This window comes from Littorina saxatilis, linkage group LG16 (assembly GCF_037325665.1).
Source record: "Littorina saxatilis isolate snail1 linkage group LG16, US_GU_Lsax_2.0, whole genome shotgun sequence".
NCBI classification, from domain to species: Eukaryota; Metazoa; Mollusca; class Gastropoda; order Littorinimorpha; family Littorinidae; genus Littorina; species Littorina saxatilis.
In genome coordinates this window covers 33,429,603-33,449,067 of record NC_090260.1, presented here as the reverse complement: position 1 = coordinate 33,449,067, position 19,465 = coordinate 33,429,603, and the positions used below count along the sequence as shown (strand labels likewise).

The 19,465-nt window shown below is 43.0% G+C and overlaps 1 protein-coding gene across 1 annotated transcript in view; it reads right to left on the bottom strand.

Annotated features, from left to right (window-relative positions):
• Nucleotides 1-18,793: 18,793 nt before the first annotated feature.
• The window catches only part of LOC138951359 (protein draper-like), a 72,706-nt gene continuing 72,034 nt past the window's right edge, over nucleotides 18,794-19,465 (bottom strand). Inside the window, exon 21 of the mRNA XM_070322976.1 lies at nucleotides 18,794-18,894. Within this exon, the coding sequence (XP_070179077.1) occupies nucleotides 18,794-18,894 (101 nt within the window). The remainder of the gene's footprint in view (nucleotides 18,895-19,465) is intronic.

Genomic DNA, 19,465 nt, shown 5'->3' with positions numbered 1-19,465 from the left:
TTACTGAACTGATGCAGTCGTATGTCAGTGTAGTCTGCTACGTATATATTCCAAATACTGATCCAGCTGGTACGTTATCGGAATAACACTTGTGTTTTCTGTTAGCTGCTGGGAATTGTATACTAACTCATCATTTGGTAATGTGGATAATAAGCTACGGCATAATTATGAGAAGAATCTTCGCAAGTCGAAACTGAATAATTAGACACAGCGGGTTCTATTTTTAGATCAGTGGCAACTGTGGCACAGGCACATGCAATCTGTCAGAAAAAAACCACTTCTGCTTTAATTGAGAATCAGGAAATTTATGGTATTTTGGTATTGTGGAGAATATAAGCTACATGTCATTAATTAATTCTGAGGATGAGAGTACAGTCTCGCTTAGGCAAAGGGCGGAAGAATACGCTCTGTGGAAAAGTTAGCCTGTGACATTCCAACCTTTTGTGGAAAAAAAGTGAGATCAGTAAAAGAAATTCGAAAGATTCTCGTAGGAAAAAAATACAGCCCATCCTGTTCAGAAGGATTTTGAAAAAGAAAGTTAGGGTGTCACTAAAAGTCGAAAAGACGCGAAAAGACACGAAAAGTCCTGGTACATGTAACTGTTTTTAGTCGAGATTGGTGATTTAATATTTATAAACAATCATCAAAACATATTTTTGAATTGAAGAGAAGATGAGGAATACAATGCAATCGTTGTTTCATCTGTTTCTGAAAATTCGATTTTAATGACACATTTAATTAGTAAACTAAGTAACTAATTTTTAAGTTTCAAAGCTGAAATGCAATCCCATAGTCCGAACTTTGTCGAAAATTGCTTAACCAAAATTTCAATCAATTTGGTTGAAATATAAGGGTGTGACAGTGACGCCTCAACTTTTACAAAAATCCGGATATGACGTCTTCAAAGACATCTATCACAAAAATGAAAAAACGGTCTGGGCATATCATACCCAGAAACTCTCATTATGAAGTTTCATGAACATCGATCCAGTAGTTTTCTCGGAATCGATTCCCTTCCTATGTTAAAACATTTGGTCAAAACTGGACTATTATTATTATTATTATGGTGAGCTTATATAGCGCGAACCACAATTAACTGTGCTCTCCGCGCTTTACATATTAATTTCTGCCGTGTGAAATGGAATTTTTTTACAGACAGACAAACAAACATTTTTTACACACAATATATAACGCATTCACATCGACCAGCAAACCTCAAGCCTGTTAGACGAGCATTCACCTTTCGCGGCCTTTATTCCAAGTCACACGGGTATTTGATGGACATTTTTTTATCTATGCCTGTACAATTTTGCCAGGAAAGACCCTTTTGTCAATCGTGGGATCTTTAACGTGCACACCCCAATATAGTGTACACGAAGGGACCTCGGTTTTTCGTCTCATCCGAAAGACTAGCACTTGAACCCACCATCTAGGTTAGGAAAGGGGGGAGAAAATAGCGGCCTGACTATAATGTAAAACAAGTCGCGTAAGGCGAAAATACAACATTTAGTCAAGTAGCTGTCGAACTCACAGAATGAAACTGAAGGCAACGCAACGCAGCAAGACCGTATACTCGTAGCATCGTCACTCCACCGCCCGTGGCAAAGGCAGTGAAATTGACAAGAAGAGCGGGGTATTAGTTGCGCTAAGAAGGATAGCACGCTTTTCTGTACCTCTCTTTGTTTTAACTTTCTGAGCGTGTTTTTAATCCAAACATATCATATCTATATGTTTTTGGAATCAGGAACCGGCAAGGAATAAGATGAAAGTGTTTTTAAATTGATTTCGAAAAAAAAAATTTGATAATAATTTTTATATATTTAATTTTCAGAGCTTGTTTTTAATCCGAATATAACATATTTATATGTTTTTGGAATCAGCAAATGATGGAGAATAAGATGAACGTAAATTTGGATCGTTTTATAAAAAAAAATTTTTTTTACAATTTTCAGATTTTTAATGACCAAAGTCATTAATTAATTTTTAAGCCACCAAGCTGAAATGCAATACCGAAGTCCGGGCTTCGTCGAAGATTACTTGACCAAAATTTCAACCAATTTGGTTGAAAAATGAGGGCGTGACAGTGCCGCCTCAACTTTCACGAAAAGCCGGATATGACGTCATCAAAGACATTTATCGAAAAAATGAAAAAAACGTCCGGGGATATCATACCCAGGAACTCTCATGTCAAATTTCATAAAGATCGGTCCAGTAGTTTAGTCTGAATCGCTCTACACACACACACACACACACACACACACACACACACACACGCACAGACACACACACATACACCACGACCCTCGTCTCGATTCCCCCCTCGATGTTAAAACATTTAGTCATAACTTGACTAAATGTAAACAAGTCGCGTAAGGCGAAAATACAACATTTAGTCAAGTAGCTGTCGAACTCACAGAATGAAACTGAACGCAATGCAACGCAGCAAGACCGTATACTCGTAGCATCGTCAGTCCACCGCTCACGGCATAGGCAGTGAAATTGACAAGAAGAGCGGGGTAGTAGTTGCGCTGGGAAGGATAGCACGCTTTTCTGTACCTCTCTTCGTTTTAACTTTCTGAGCGTGTTTTTAATCCAAACATATCATATCTATATGTTTTTGGAATCAGGAACCGACAAGGAATAAGATGAAAGTGTTTTTAAATTGATTTTGACAATTTAATTTTGATAATAATTTTTATATATTTAATTTTCAGAGCTTGTTTTTAATCCGAATATAACATATTTATATGTTTTTGGAATCAGCAAATGATGGAGAATAAGATAAACGTAAATTTGGATCGTTTTATAAAATTTTATTTTTTTTTACAATTTTCAGATTTGTAATGACCAAAGTCATTAATTAATTTTTAAGCCACCACGCTGAAATGCAATACCGAAGTCCGGGCTTCGTCGAAGATTACCTGACCAAAATTTCAACCAATTTGGTTGAAAAATGAGGGCGTGACAGTGCCGCCTCAACTTTCACGAAAAGCCGGATATGACGTCATCAAAGACATTTATCGAAAAAATGAAAAAAATGTTCGGGGATTTCATACTTAGGAACTCTCATGTCAAATTTCATAAAGATCGGTCCAGTAGTTTAGTCTGAATCGCTCTACACACACACACACACACACACACACACACACACACACACACACACACACAGACAACACACACACACACACACACGCACATACACCACGGCCCTCGTCTCGATTCCCCCCTCGATGTTAAAATATTTAGTCAAAACTTGACTAAATATAAAAAGGAGACAAAAAGACAAAAAGACAAATAAATAAAATAAAGAATTAAACTAACAACAGCTGCCAACAGAGCACATTTCTTTCACACACTCACATTCACTTATATGTTCGAGCATGTGTGTGTGTGTGTGTGTGTGTGTGCGCGCAGATGTACGTGCGTATACATGTGCGAGCGTGTGTGTGTGTGTGTGTGTGTGTGTGTGTGTGAGGCTGTGTTGAACCGAATAAATCGCTCTTTAATAGTGAACAAATCATGAACGAACGCAAACAGGCAGGAATGGCGGCCCTTCACTGACACTGAGTCCCTGCGGACCAGGGCCGTGGTGCACGAACCGAAAGTGGGTGCCAACCAACCGGGAGAGCACAAAGTCCAAAAGTATTTCACGCTCCATGCAACACTGCATTTGACCGTCAGAGTCCAAAACATCCCCCGATCGACCCCTGCAGCTTTGCATGGTCTCTATCTGTTTAAGCCTTACGTCAATCTACCCATGCTTATGGCTAAGCGTCAGTTTGGCAGTCTAACACGTCGCTCGCAAGCTAGATTTCCGCGGACAGCTTTAGTCTCTATCGTGGAAAGACCTACATCCGCCCACGTTCAAAGCTAAAGCGTCAATTTGAAAATCTAACAGACCATTCATTCACAGGCTAAATGTCTTCGGAAACCTTAAATCTCAACCTTATAGCCCCATTCCACACAACCGTTATTGGCCCCTGTTCCCGTACCGACCAAGGACCGGTGCGGGCACGGGAGGGAACCGCAATGGAACGTAAATGATCGTTAACGGAACTGCTTTGAACGGTAGGGTCGGTAGGGACGGTTGAGTTTGGGCTGCATGTTCAAAATTGCAGCCGTTCCCCTCCCGATCAGAATGAACGGTAATGGAACCTTAACCCATCGGTAACGGAACGCTTGGATCGTTAAAGGAACTTAAAACAACGGTAACGCAACGGTAGCGCTCTCACACACTGAGTTGTCATACCCACATTCCACACATCCGTTCTAGCTTCCGTTCTCAGCCGTCCTGGGGACGGCTGCCACTATGGTCAGACGCTGCTCAAAGATGCCCAAAACGGCAGTTTGCGCAGCGTTCCATTGTTGTGGCAGCCGTCCTTGGTCGGTACGGGAACGGGACCTAGCACGGCTGTGTGGAGTGGGGGTATTACAAAGACCAACAACCGCAAATATTCAACACTACGCGTCCGTCTGATCGTTGGCAGGCTTGATTTCCGTGGAAGGCTTTCTTTGGCTGGGAGGCTGTGCGTTCTTGGGCGTCGCTCAGGCATGCTCCCCCTCCTTGCCCGGCGTCTGGCCAGCTACTCATTAGGCAATGGCTGTGTGCCTGACTCTGAGACCGAGGAATGCGCGATGGCAGAGTCCTGGGAGAACGTTGTAGCCGTGGAATTAGAAGAGTACTGGCTGTCTGGAATTGAAGTTTGGGGTGATGCTCCTGACTCAAAAGGGTCCACACCGGAGGAGCTCATGTTAACCTTCTCAACAGGTGTCTGGCGTTTCTCCTCTTCTCGCAGGTTGTCTACTGCCTGGGACAGCTTGCTGAAACCAACGAAAGCATCATCACAAAATCCCAAAGCGTGAAAGGGACTAGCAGAACCGTTCAAAGGAACACAGTAGGATCGAAAGAGCTGATAACAGCTAAGACATACACAGAAAATATACAAGCATCAGAGATAATTATATGCTTCTTCTTCTTCTGCGTTCATGAGCTTAAACTGCCACGTACACTCGTGTTGGCTTTTATTGCACGATATATGTTTACGTTGTTATTGCGCGTTCTTCTTCTGCGCTCGTGGGCTGAAACTCCCACGTACACTCGTGTTGGCTTTTATAATATTGCACGATATATGTTTACGTTGTTATTGCGCGTTCTTCTTCTGCACTCGTGGGCTGAAACTCCCACGTACACTCGTGTTTTTGCACGAGTGGAATTTTACGTGTATGACCGTTTTTACCCCGCCATTTAGGCAGCCATACGCCGCTTTCGAAGGAATTGCGCGTTCGAATCAGGGCCGTCAAGGAAACCAGTTATAACTGTATGTGCAGACTCAGAGACGGCACCATGTACCCCATCACCCCCTCATCACATCGTAACACACACAAGACTGAGAGACGGCACCATGTACCCCATCACCCCCTCATCACATCGTAACACACACAAGACTGAGAGACGGCAGCATGTACCCCATCACCCCCTCATCACATCGTAACACACACAAGACTTCGCTCATTCTGCCCGAAGTGCAGGCAACTGTTTACACCAACACACACACACGCTTGGGTAGCGCGACACTGTTCCTGCTAACCCCCCGCGGGTTAGGGGGAGTCCCATACTGGTTGGGACGAGAAAGAATTTACCCGATGCTCCCCAGCATGTCGTAAGAGGCGACTAACGGATTCTGTGTCTCCTTTTACCCTTGTTAAGTGTTTCTTGTATAGAATATAGTCAATTTTTGTAAAGATTTTAGTCAAGCAGTATATTGTACTACTTTGCAAGCCCCTGGAGCAAATTTTTGATTAGTGCTTTTGTGAACAAGAAACAATTGACAAGTGGCTCTATTCCATCTCCCCCCTTCCCCCGTCGCGATATAACCTTCGTGGTTGAAAACGACGTTAAACACCAAATAAAGAAAGAATAAAGATGTTCCTGCTATAGGTTACCACTTGGCGGAACAGACCGAATTTCCCCTAGTGGTGGGGCAATGAAGTAATGACATTGAAAATGAACGCACAGATGAAGAAGCTGTCAGCAAGCAAACCATGACCGAACAACAATAACGCGAAACATCAGTGCTTCCGAAGACACTATTTAGAACCCTTTCTTTGAGTTTTGATGGCTTAAACTCGTCAGCAAAATCGTCAAGCTCATTGACTTTTGAAGGAGATAATGTTTTGGTCAACATTGTCAGCACTAATTCCTCTGGTAAAACAAAAGACGAAACAACGTCCAAAACTTAGCGACAAGACGACCATGTAAAAGTGTTCATGATCAGTTACAAATTTGCTTGTCGGCTTAGCTTTGTGAAGTAAGTAGAGGTTACATGCCGAGTCTCAGTGAATATTAAAAAAAAAGGTCGAAATGAGCGGATCATGAAAAATGCGAGCTTTAGCGAGCTGCGAACTGATACTATTATTTTCAATAATCACTGAGACGAGGTGTGTAACCCCTTTATTCCTCCTTTTTTCAGTTATTCAAGGGAAAGAGGAGTTTTTTGTGCTAATGTTTGATCGAATCCTATTCACTCAACCAATCTACCTGCGCAGGCGATTGATTAATGCGCGGTTGTAGAGTTCCGTGAAAATCATTCAATTCTGTTAACACTTCACGTCAGTTTCCCTGTTTTGGACTAAAATCAAGTACACAGTTATGGTGTTATTCTGCTGGGTTTTTTTTTTCATTTTCATTACTTTATTGTCCCATCGCTGGGAAATTCGGGTCGCTTCCTCCCAGTGGAAAGCTAGCAGCAACGGAGTCGCGCTACCCAGGTGTCTGCGTGTTTAGGTGTATTCAGCCACCTGCACTAATGGCAGAATGACCAAGGTCTTTTACGTGCCATTGTGATGACACGGGGGTGGGACATGGCTTCCGTCTCTGGGTCTGCACATAAAGTTGACCCGTGTCCGTCCCGGCCCGAATTCGAACCTGCGACCTTCCGATCACAAGTCCAGTGCTCTACCAACTAAGCTACCGGGCCCCGTGGCGGTAAAGGCAGATATTGTGTGTTCTGTTCATATTTTGGTATCGCTTAGGATATTTTATTTCGTCGAATTGGATTAAAGAAACCACTTTATGTTCTTTAAATTGATGGAATGTGTGCATTGCAGTCTTTTGTCGAAGAAACTGAGTGTCAAGAAATGTGAAAGGGGAACTACTCTTGTCGCTAGACAAAGTATGAGAGTTACTTGCCTTGGGAATTTGCTTGCTATGGAACGTTTGTGCACGGCAGATCTGGATTCAGAAAACAACCGAATTCATGGATTTTTTTTACGGAGATTCATGTGTTCAAGCCTGTAGTTGCTAGTTGCGGTATGTTTGTATTGTTTGCTCCAGAGATGTATGTTATGCACATTAGAGCGTTCGGAACATTTCAGTCGCAAAAGTAGTGACCGGGAAAGTGTAGCTCCTCACCCCGTGAACTATCGAGGATTCGTGCTGTTGCTGGCTAGTTATTTGTTTCGTTGCTGGGTGTTTATCGAATAATAACTAGCCCTACAAGTTTACAGAGGTAAAGAAGCAGAGGGGGGAATAAGTATAAAATTTCAAAAATAAATTTTGATTTAATTAATATACTTACCAACTCACATAGAAAGCATTAACTTCAGTTAAAATGCTAGGACACTGAACTACGCTTCACCCCAAAGGGGAAGCAACCCCCTAAAAAAGAACGGCCCTGACCTCTAACCCAAGCTATACAAGAGTCGAGGTCATACCGTCACGTGACCTATCACGCGTGACTCAACTGCCGCCGTGTTGAAACCTCACTCCCACTGAAGTGATCTGTTCATTTTTAGGGAAACCCTAAGCAATAACTTCGTTTTGTGATAAGACATTGAAGCACTCTTGCATGGCAACATGGGGAAATAACTCTGAAACAAAAACCGTATGCCATATAAGGCATGGTCCTTAGAGGTTATTTCCACTACCGGTGTACTGCGCCTGCGCAGGATGTATACCGGTGAAACTCATCCCGTATTAAAACATATACCCCCTTCAAAAAATTTGCGGGGCAGGCTGGGAGGGAATTCAATATGTGAGTTGGTAAGTATATTAATTAAATCAAAATGTATGAATCAGAAATATTCATAAGTAACCATGTCTATGGTTATTAGTTATAACAGGATGTAGTGTAGGATATATTGAATTTCTTGACACAAATTGTCACACAAATCTCACCTCGGTCGTCTCACCTCCGTCGTCTCACTTCCTGCAATGAAATGTTAAAAGAAATAAATGGATACTTCATGATAACAACATTAACAGCTATTGTGTTTTCAGCGCAGCAATAGGGCCCGATATTTAGACGAGACAAGTATAATGCCGACGAGTCGAAGACGAGTCGCATTATACTTGTTCGAGTCTAAATATCGGACCCTATTGCTACGATGAAAACACAATAGCGTTTATATAGCTATTCTGACATTAAATTCTGTGTTAAAATCATGTTTTTGTCAGCAACAAGTACCAGAATGGTCCACGTCGTTGATTGCAGACGACGGTTCCCTTTCCGCATGAAGCCACGGAAATAACCGAACATTGAAAAAACTCGAGATAACCGGATGTTTAGCATTACGTCAATATGCTAGGAATCATATGAGTATGACGTCATGACGTATCATGCTTTCCTACGTACATTGTATGTTCGAAAGTCTGACTTCTGTTGGGAATTCGCGTGGTGAATACTGCGGTAAATCTGTAGATGATAAGAGAACAAGGATTGTCTCAGAAGAAACGACTAAATGTTTCAGACCGGTAACTTCATTTCAACATTGCACTATAGAATGGACGTTCTATGTGACAGGAGAGTTTGCTGATTTTGTGTTAAACATTGGAGAGATCGTCCGCTAGAATCAGAGATAGGTCGCTTCAGATTGCAGCTTCTGGAAATGTGCAAGGTTTGTTGCCTGTTAAAGAACTGGATTTTACACGTAATGTATGTCATGTACAGTAAGCAACAACAAAAACACACACAAAGCAAATGGCATCGTCTGTCGACTAGTCACAGAAACAAACCTGGCGAGGTATGCGTGTACTTTATACACGTGGAAGAAACCGGAACCATGCGTCTTTGTTATTGCCAATATGCTTTTGGATATTGGCAAAAATGGCCGACTTCCGTAGCATTATGCTTTGATAATCGGAAAAGGGATGTGTGAGACCATCCAATCACAGCCCCCGAATTCCCCCACGTGTCCATCAGAATAGCTATATAAACTACTATTAACCATACACTCCCTTTCCCTGAAAATATATCAGCAAAAGCAAATACACTGAACACACACATTACAGGATATTTTTTCATTGGTATAATTCAGATGTTAAACCGAAGTGTTTTAGAAACATATCTGTATTTGACGTTCTGACTTTATTTTGCCCAAAAATGCATTTATTAGATTTGAACAATATGTGGGTATATTTACCATTCGAGTGTACCTTATGGCTGATGGACCAGTCAGGACTGTTTCTAGGTGACCCTTTAAATGTTATAGCGGCCAGGTCACAACCCCTTTTGTTTATCACAATGGACACTGACTAACAAGATGAGCTAAAGTCTTGAATGAAGAGTATCAGTGAGACTTATTCTGAGGAATTTAATGATTTTGAATAATGCACAACATCGAAAAAATGGTGAATAGCCAGCTCTGTCAGTGGTTGCTTCAAAGCACGGCAAGGCACCACCCATCCTTGCGTATGCCATTCACTTGAAAATACCACAGTCAAAGCTTTTAAAGTGAACTCGCGTCACTGATATCACATCAAATTAATCTTCACGTCATTGAAAGTGATAATATCTAGCAAAACAAGCTGTCTCTCATCGCCCCAAGAGCTATACATTTCAGTTTGGGGTTTGTGATTGTGTGACCACACACCAGGAATACATCAAAAACAAGCTTTTGAGCGCTCAGTTACTCAAATTAAAAACGGCTGCGTTTTGAGTTGGCATTCCAGACTGTAGTTTTCATTGTGAGCGCCTTTTTCCGCCATTCATGATTTCCGTCCTACCTTTCACTCCTGAGTGTTCCTAGAGACACAGGTTTGAAATTGAGCAGAGAGCTACAAGGTTCGTTTTGGGTGTTGAATAGATGGCTACACACACGAGGACGATCTTAGAATTATGTTTGAGCGTTCTATTTTTCAAATCCAAATACTGTGTTTGGTAGTCTTATCAGACTGTGATATTCTCCAACGGGCAGTGTGTTTGTTCATACAATACGAAGCGTTTTAGCCCTGTATGGCTCGAAATGTGCATGCGTTTGCTAGATTATAGGTTTGACTTTCTCAATCCAACAGTTTAAATGTGTTTGACGAATGGGTATCTATAAGCACTAAATAAAATACGGTGACGCACGGGAATCCGGACTCCGGACACAGGAGAGCTGGGCGAAGCAAACCGCTCGCCAATGAAAATCCATTCAATAATTTGGCATAGTTTCGGAGCAGTTTTGAAAAAATCATTGGAGGAGTTTCTAAATCATAGTACAGCGAATGTTCCTTGAACGTTTAAAGGGCAAAATCGTTCACAAACGTTCCAAAATGGCGCCTTAAGGTGTACTCACAAGGCCGTGAAAAGTAGGATATGCGCCGAAATGGCTGCGATCTGCTGGCCGATGTGAATGCGTGATGTATTGTGTAAAAAAAATTCCATCTCACACGGCATAAATAAATCCCTGCGCCTTGAATATGATGTGCGCGATATAAATTGCATAAAATAAAAAAATTTTTTTTTAATAAATCCCTGCGCTTAAAACTGTACCCACGGAATACGCGCGATATAAGCCTCATATTGATTGATATTGAAAAACAAAAAGTCACCGAATTACCGACCATATTTTTTACAGCATTTTCATCGAAAAAAACACAATTTTTTGGGGGGTCTTCTTCGCAAGGGACGTTACTAACATAATCTGTAAAGAAATATATATGTTAGTCGGTCTACCTTCCCCTTTCGAGAGTGTGGAGGGGGGAAGGGGGGATGTTAAAAGAACCACAACTCACCTTTTGCAGTATCGTTAGATTTCAAGCGATACCTGATGTGACGAATGGAATTCGTGTATCGACTCCCTCTCTCATATTAATCGAGACTTCACTAGTTGCGTACACAAAACGAGGTTAAATGACCGAGACTACGTCATGACGACACTGTATACATATGACGTCAACGCTCGCGCCATTAGTCCAAAACTAGTGCAGCGTACAAGGCAAGAATGTGTTTATCTTCATGGAAAGAAATTTAAACGAAGAGAGCAAAAGAAAACAGCGTGCATTGGTATTAATTCGTGAATATGAACTGTACATATATTCAGTTGAGGTTGCTAGGATGCAATGCTCTGACCGTTTCATTGACTCCAAGATGGCAGCAATCAACGAAGCCACGTAGATTGCACCAGCATATGTTTCACCTTCCGTGGACGGATTTCCACATTTTTGCGATCTCCAAAGGTCCACTAACCGCAGGTAAAACACGCTAGTACATTTTAACATTATTGATTCACAGGAAAACACAGGTATTGTTCATTTTTCCATGTGTTTGTGTCAGTCTGTGAACTCTTGTTTCTGTGTTGTTTTAGAGAAACAAATTGAATGATATCGATGGAAATCATACTTGATAATAACAGATATTGCACGTGTGTGTTGCAGAAGGTGCAAGTGTACAGGGGTGTACAATGCTTGTGTAAATGATGTCGTGTGAACACTGTGGGAAGGGCAACGTCAGCGGTAACCACGGAAGGAACCACCAACGTCCCCAAGTGTCACCCAGATCGAGTTTATCATGATGAGTAGACTACTTTATATTTTGTGAACACTAACACACCGTCATGTCTTCATTTGTGTAAACCGAAATACATTTGCAACGAGAAGAAGAAGTACGTTCCGCGCTTCGATATCAAACGTCTACGCAACAAGAAGAAGAAGGACAATGTTGTTATGTGTGTGTGAAATCGCACTAGCGAAATCATAATCTATAAAACTTTCATTTGAAGATTCTAAGAGAAAGGGATTGATGTCTGCAAGAATGATCACGTGCATGTTTTTGAAAGTACAGAATTATTAAATTTCTTATTACTTCTTTGCACTTGTCTCTGTTAAACACTGATCAGCCCTAGAACGAGAAGCAGACGTCACAATGGGGGCTCGAGTCACGGGATATTGAATCAACGTTTTACTTTCGATCCAGCCGTTCCAAATTTTTCTCGTTTCAAAATTGCTGTAGGTTTCTTGCATGTCGATTTGTATTGTATATGTTCGTACTTCATCGCCATCGTCTCATCATATAATTTTATTTATTTACCTTTAGTTATATTACTTACCACAGATCTATAACTCAACGTGTGCCCTATCACACGGTAAAATAAAAACTGGAAGTGTTGTCAGCTGAAACGACACGTTAAAAAATCAATATTTAGCGAGACCACTTTTGATTTGTTAGCTCCCGATTTTATTTGTGGTGTTCCAATTCATCAGTGTGATAGTATTCTTACACGTACTATCGGAACCATCATTCCCCTTAGTTTGTTCTAAATTACGCGGGAGGTTGGTGGGAGTCAGGTACCTAAGAGGTAAGGATTTAATACCTGTATTTCCCTGTGAAGCCCTATATAATCGACTTGTGGATATCAGTCGTATTTACTTGCTGTAGAAGTGGCTGTAAATTAATCTACACAGTAAATGATGCGAATTGACAGTTGAGTTGATACATCTTGTATATTCAACGTTCGATCGAGTGAAAGATTGATCTTTTCGCCAGAAAGAGTCAAATAAAGTTTACAGTGTAAGTTCTCGTTGGTAGATAGAAGTAAACTGACTCACGATAGAACGTGGAAACATAACTCTTTGGGTGGTTGTGTGGAAACGTAACGTAACATACGTTGAAGAATTATTTCAAAGTACAGTAGAAGTAGAGCTAAACTAGGACTTGCATTTTGTGCACGAAGGCGCCGCCCGACTGTTTCTTTTTGTAATTTGATCCGAAATTTAGTAGCTCGACGGTGTTTGAGCAACATACATTTTGTACGTTTTGGAATAATACGCGAGGTGACTTATGAGTGACGACAGTTCCCCAGCTCATAATTTTAGAAAGTCCACCATCGCAGCCCAGTTGGCACGGAAACAGCCGGCCGACAAATCGCTTCCCATAGTAACCACAGATAAGAAGGGAAGAAAAACCCTTACTGTCGGTAACGATCGGGAAGAGGTGATAGACTCGTTACCAATTCCTGCTGACGAAGAAGAGAGTGTTCATCTCTCTCTTCAAGTTGACAGCAACCGTAACGACGAAGAGGTTGATCCACAGGCGTGCACGGACGTGTCACCTGTAAATATGTCTCAGTCCACAAGTGTAGATCCGCTAGAGTTGACTAGACAGTTAATGGCCGAAGGACAGTTGTTGGGGTTAGAAGGAGCCGAGTTGCGTGCATTTGTTCTTGATCAGAAAGAGAAGCAACAAACTCTTGATCGCGAAGAACGAGAACGTGATGCTGAACGACAAGAACGTGACGCTGAACGACAATTCCAACTGGAACAGTTGAAAATCCAGAACGCCAACCAAGAGGGCAACAGGAACAACAACTCACCAGGACGTATCCGCGAAGATGATGGTTTCAAGCCCAAGATTCCTTTTCTAGACGACCGTGATGACATCGAGAGTTGGTTCCATCAGTTCGAGCATTATGCTCGAGACTGTAACCTGAGTGATGCAGCAAAAGCTTCACGTGTAGTGTACTTTCTGAAGGGTAAGGCGAGAGTCATCTTCTCAAAGCTGAACGAGGAAGACGCTAATGACTACGACACTCTCAAACACGCTTTGTATGAGGGCTTCCAACTCACTAGCGAAGATTATAGAAAGAAGTTTCGCCAAACCAAGAAAAGCGCCACTGACACGTATAAAGAGCACATCACGAAGCTAGAACGGTATCTAGACAAATGGGTGGAATTAGCAGAATGCGACCAAGATGTAAAAGATCTCAAAGATTTGTTGGTCCGTGAGCAGGTGTTAGACACCCTTCCTCCTGACCTCGCCGTTCACATTAGGGATAGAGACCCTAAGAGCGCCAAAGAGATTGGGATGATAGCCAACACATATCAACAATCTAGATCGAACGTCAAAACTTCATCGACGTACGTCAAGCCTGAAAAACGTCGTTCTCCCCAAGAAGAAACAAGAATAGCTGCTCCATCAACAAAACCCGCAAATCAAACTCTAAAGGCAAAGTTGAGTGACGCCGAGAGAGAGAAACTGCGAGCATCTGGATGTTGTTTCATTTGTAAATTGCAAGGGCATGTCTCTCGTTTTTGTCCAAACAAGAGAGACACAGCAGGTGCAGTTTCATCGAAGAAAGATACACTTGAGACACCGATCCTCTTAGAAAAACTTTGCGGAAATTGCAAGGAAAAGAAATGTGCCGAAGTGGTACCAGTGAAGCTGAATGGAACAATTGTCAACGCTTTGAGAGACACTGGATGTACTGGTATCATTGTCAGCAAGAAGTTTGTGCCAAAGGAGGCATATTCAGCGAAAATGAAGGAGACTACTCTGGCAGAGAAAGACTCCAAGAAGATGTACCACACCGCCGTGGTGCACATCGATTCACCCTACTTTGACTCCGAGACAGAAGTAACGGTGATGGACGACCCAATTTACCCTGTCCTCATAGGTAAATGGTATGGACTAGGTAAAGAGAAGAAATTGACTCCCACATATCCTGTTCGAGACCCAGCGTGGTACCCTGGGACAGCAGCTGCTGTTACCACGAGAGCACAAGCGACAGAAGACGCCCAGAAACCAAGCTGCAGTCACAAACAGGGAGTCAAGGAAGAAGAAAGACTGTATTCGCCAGCTGATCTGAAGAGAGAACAGGCAAGTGACCCTTCGTTGAAGACCATCAGGCAATTTGCCAACTCTCCAGAAGGGATCAATGGGATACGGTATTCATACAAGAAAGAAATCCTGTATAGAACAACGAAAGATCGCCACGGAAACGACCGTTCACTAGTAATCGTTCCGAAGAAACTCAGGAACAAAGTTCTTTCATTTGGTCACGATCACCCCATGGCAGGACACTTAGGTCAAAGAAAAACATCTGACAGAATTAGAGCAGAATTCTGGTGGCCAGGGTGTGCAGGAGACATTCGTAGGTATTGCTTGTCCTGTGACACATGCCAAAGAACTGCACCGAAAAGTCAGACAAAGAAAGTCCCTCTGGGAAGGATGCCACCCATCAGTTCAGTTTTCAAGAGAGTTGCGGTGGATATCATCGGCCCGGTCAAACCTATGTCGGAGAGCAAGAAACAATACATCTTGGTATCTGTTGACTACGCTACCCGATACCCCGAAGCCGTAGCCCTGAAAAACATCCAAGCAGACACCGTAGCTGAAGCTCTCTGGGAGATGTGGACTAGATTGGGAATCCCAGATGAAGTGATAACGGACCAAGGCACACAGTTCACCAGCCACCTGATGAAAGAAGTGAACGACTTTCTCAGCATCAAACACCATATGACTGCACCGTTTCACCCTCAAGCGAATGGTTTGGTCGAAAGGTTCAACTCCACACTGAAGAGCATGCTGAAAAAGTTAGCGATCGATCAACCGAGGGAATGGGACACGTTTATCCCCGCCCTCCTGTTTGCATACAGAGAAGCTCCACAAGAAAGCATGGGATTTTCGCCGTTTGAGCTGCTGTATGGGAGATCTGTCAAAGGACCCATGCAAGTGCTGCGCCAAACATGGACCGAAGAAGAAATCTCAGGGGAGCAGAAGACTACAGCGGAATATGTAGTCAACCTCAGGAACAGAATAGAAGAAACGTGCAACGTGGCACGTGAGAACCTGAAGAAAGCGGCCAGCAAGCAAGCCCATTTCTTCAACAAGAAAACGAAACCAAGGACGCTAGAAGTCGGAAAACGGGTTCTACTTCTACGCCCTGTGAAGAACAACAAGCTAGAACTTACATGGTCAGGTCCCTACAAGGTTGTGGAAAAGTTGAATGAATTCGACTACAAGATCCAAGTTGGCAGAAGAACACGGATCTACCACATCAACCTCATCAAGGAGTACCAAGAACGGGAATTGAGTTCCGCCACTCCCAATCCCAGTTCATCTGCCCAAGCGAGTGTTCCTGCTTCAAACGAAGAAGAAAGTGATGAAGAAGACGGAGGAGAAGAGGTCGTGGCTGTTGTCATGGAAGAGGACAACACGATGAACGATGACATTTTCAAGTATGACACTCAGAAGATGTTACCCCTCCTAGAAACTCAAAGAACCGAAAATGTGAAGAACATCCATTTCGACGAGAAATTGGACGAGGCAAAGGTCAAGGAGGCGAAGATGATCTGTGAAGAATTTGAAGAGTTCCTAACAGATGTTCCAAAGACGACGAACCTGGAAAAATGTTCCATTGAAGTGACAGAGAAGAAACCAGTCTTTGTGAAACCCAGACCCATACCTCACGCCATGGTAGAAACTGTCGAAAAGGAAATTGAAGAAATGCTGAAGTTGCATGTCATCGAACCTGCAAACTCTCCATACAACTCTCCCATCGTCCTGATAAAGAAGAAGGACGGAAAGTACCGTTTCTGTTCTGATCTGAGAGCTCTGAACAACGTGGTAGTGTTCGACGCTGAACCCATCACCGATGTCGACCATCTGTTTCAAAGTTTAGGAAAAGCGAAATACTTTTCAAAGCTAGACTTGACGAAAGGATATTGGGCGATCCCAATAGAAGAGGAAGATAGAGACAAGACGGCATTCACAACTTCAGCGGGCCAATTTCGTTGGGCCAACATGCCATTTGGATTGAAAACAGCGACAGGGGTGTTTAATCGCATGATGAGGAAGCTACTCAGTCCAATCAGAAGAAAAGACGTCCACCACTTCATGGACGACGTGCTTATAGCAACTGAAACCTGGGAAGAGCACATGTCAGCTCTGAAGGCAGTACTACAGAGGCTACAAGAAGCCAATTTGGCAGCAAAACCCTCCAAGTGCTACATAGGCTACACAGAGTTGCCGTACCTCGGACACGAAGTGGGAGGTGGAAAAAGGTGGCCAGAAAGCGACAAGATCAAGAAGATTCAAGACGCTCTCCCACCCACCACGAAGAAGGAACTACGGTCGTTCCTAGGACTCTGCAACTTCTACAGGTCCTACATCGAGTCATACGCGAACATAGCTGTTCCGTTAACCGACCTGACAAAGAAGTTCAACCCAGACAAGCTTGTCTGGAACGACGAAGCGAGAAGGAGTTTTGAGACACTCAAAGAGAAAATCTCACAGAAACCTGTGCTGTGTATGCCAGACCACAGCAAACCTTTCGTGCTAAGGACGGACGCCTCCGACAAAGGAATGGGTGCTGTTCTCATGCAAGAGCACGAAGAGACTCTACGACCTGTTGCGTACCAAAGCAAGAAGTTCAACGGAGCAGAAAGTAGGTACGCCACCGTAGAAAAAGAATGCCTAGCTACAGTTTGGGGAGTGGGAAAGTTCGAACGGTATCTGTACGGGAAACACTTCACCATTGAGACAGACCATCGCCCACTCAAACATCTCCAACGACAACCGAACAACCCTCGTCTGATGAGATGGGCCCTCCAACTGCAGCCATACGAGTTCACCGTACGTGTTATCCCCGGGAAGGACAACCACGGTGCAGATTATATGAGCAGAGCGTCGTACGATGAATAATTATCTACTTGGGATAGGATAATTATCTTGATCCATGGGGTTATGTGACGAATGGAATTCGTGTATCGACTCCCTCTCTCATATTAATCGAGACTTCACTAGTTGCGTACACAAAACGAGGTTAAATGACCGAGACTACGTCATGACGACACTGTATACATATGACGTCAACGCTCGCGCCATTAGTCCAAAACTAGTGCAGCGTACAAGGCAAGAATGTGTTTATCTTCATGGAAAGAAATTTAAACGAAGAGAGCAAAAGAAAACAGCGTGCATTGGTATTAATTCGTGAATATGAACTGTACATATATTCAGTTGAGGTTGCTAGGATGCAATGCTCTGACCGTTTCATTGACTCCAAGATGGCAGCAATCAACGAAGCCACGTAGATTGCACCAGCATATGTTTCACCTTCCGTGGACGGATTTCCACATTTTTGCGATCTCCAAAGGTCCACTAACCGCAGGTAAAACACGCTAGTACATTTTAACATTATTGATTCACAGGAAAACACAGGTATTGTTCATTTTTCCATGTGTTTGTGTCAGTCTGTGAACTCTTGTTTCTGTGTTGTTTTAGAGAAACAAATTGAATGATATCGATGGAAATCATACTTGATAATAACAGATATTGCACGTGTGTGTTGCAGAAGGTGCAAGTGTACAGGGGTGTACAATGCTTGTGTAAATGATGTCGTGTGAACACTGTGGGAAGGGCAACGTCAGCGGTAACCACGGAAGGAACCACCAACGTCCCCAAGTGTCACCCAGATCGAGTTTATCATGATGAGTAGACTACTTTATATTTTGTGAACACTAACACACCGTCATGTCTTCATTTGTGTAAACCGAAATACATTTGCAACGAGAAGAAGAAGTACGTTCCGCGCTTCGATATCAAACGTCTACGCAACAAGAAGAAGAAGGACAATGTTGTTATGTGTGTGTGAAATCGCACTAGCGAAATCATAATCTATAAAACTTTCATTTGAAGATTCTAAGAGAAAGGGATTGATGTCTGCAAGAATGATCACGTGCATGTTTTTGAAAGTACAGAATTATTAAATTTCTTATTACTTCTTTGCACTTGTCTCTGTTAAACACTGATCAGCCCTAGAACGAGAAGCAGACGTCACACCTGATGAAGGCAACGAATGCGATTACGCAGAGTAAGGCAAGCAACACACCGCCAATGATGGCTGCGATAGTCGATACTGCACGCAGATGGGTTTCTTTGTGCAACAAATGGCCAAACTCCCACAGACGCACGGACAGACAAACACAGAAATGACAAAGTCAGACACACGCCGGCACGCAGGCACGCCCGCACATACACGCACACACACACACGCAAACACAAACACCCCCCCACACACACACACATACACAACGACAAAAAGACAGACAGAGAACGACAGACAAAGAAGCATAATCTTAATGACAGAGAGACAGATCAGACAGAATGACATCGTTAGTCGCATGGTCCTCTCTAGTATCGTTTACTTCTCTTTGTGCTAACGTTCTCTCTGCGTCCCTTAAAATTCTTTCTTCCGCTGTCTTTGAACACCGTCCCGATCATAGACGTATTCCAAAAATAACTGTCGGGTTTGTATGGGACAAACAAGCTATAGGCCAGTCACTAGCGAGCTATAGGCCAGTCACTAGCGAGCTATAGGCCAGTCACTAGCGAGCTATAGGCCAGTCACTAGCGAGCTATAGGCCAGTCACTAGCGAGCTCAAGGAGGGTGTCTAAAGCACGAGGACAAGGAGCTCGTGGCAATTGTT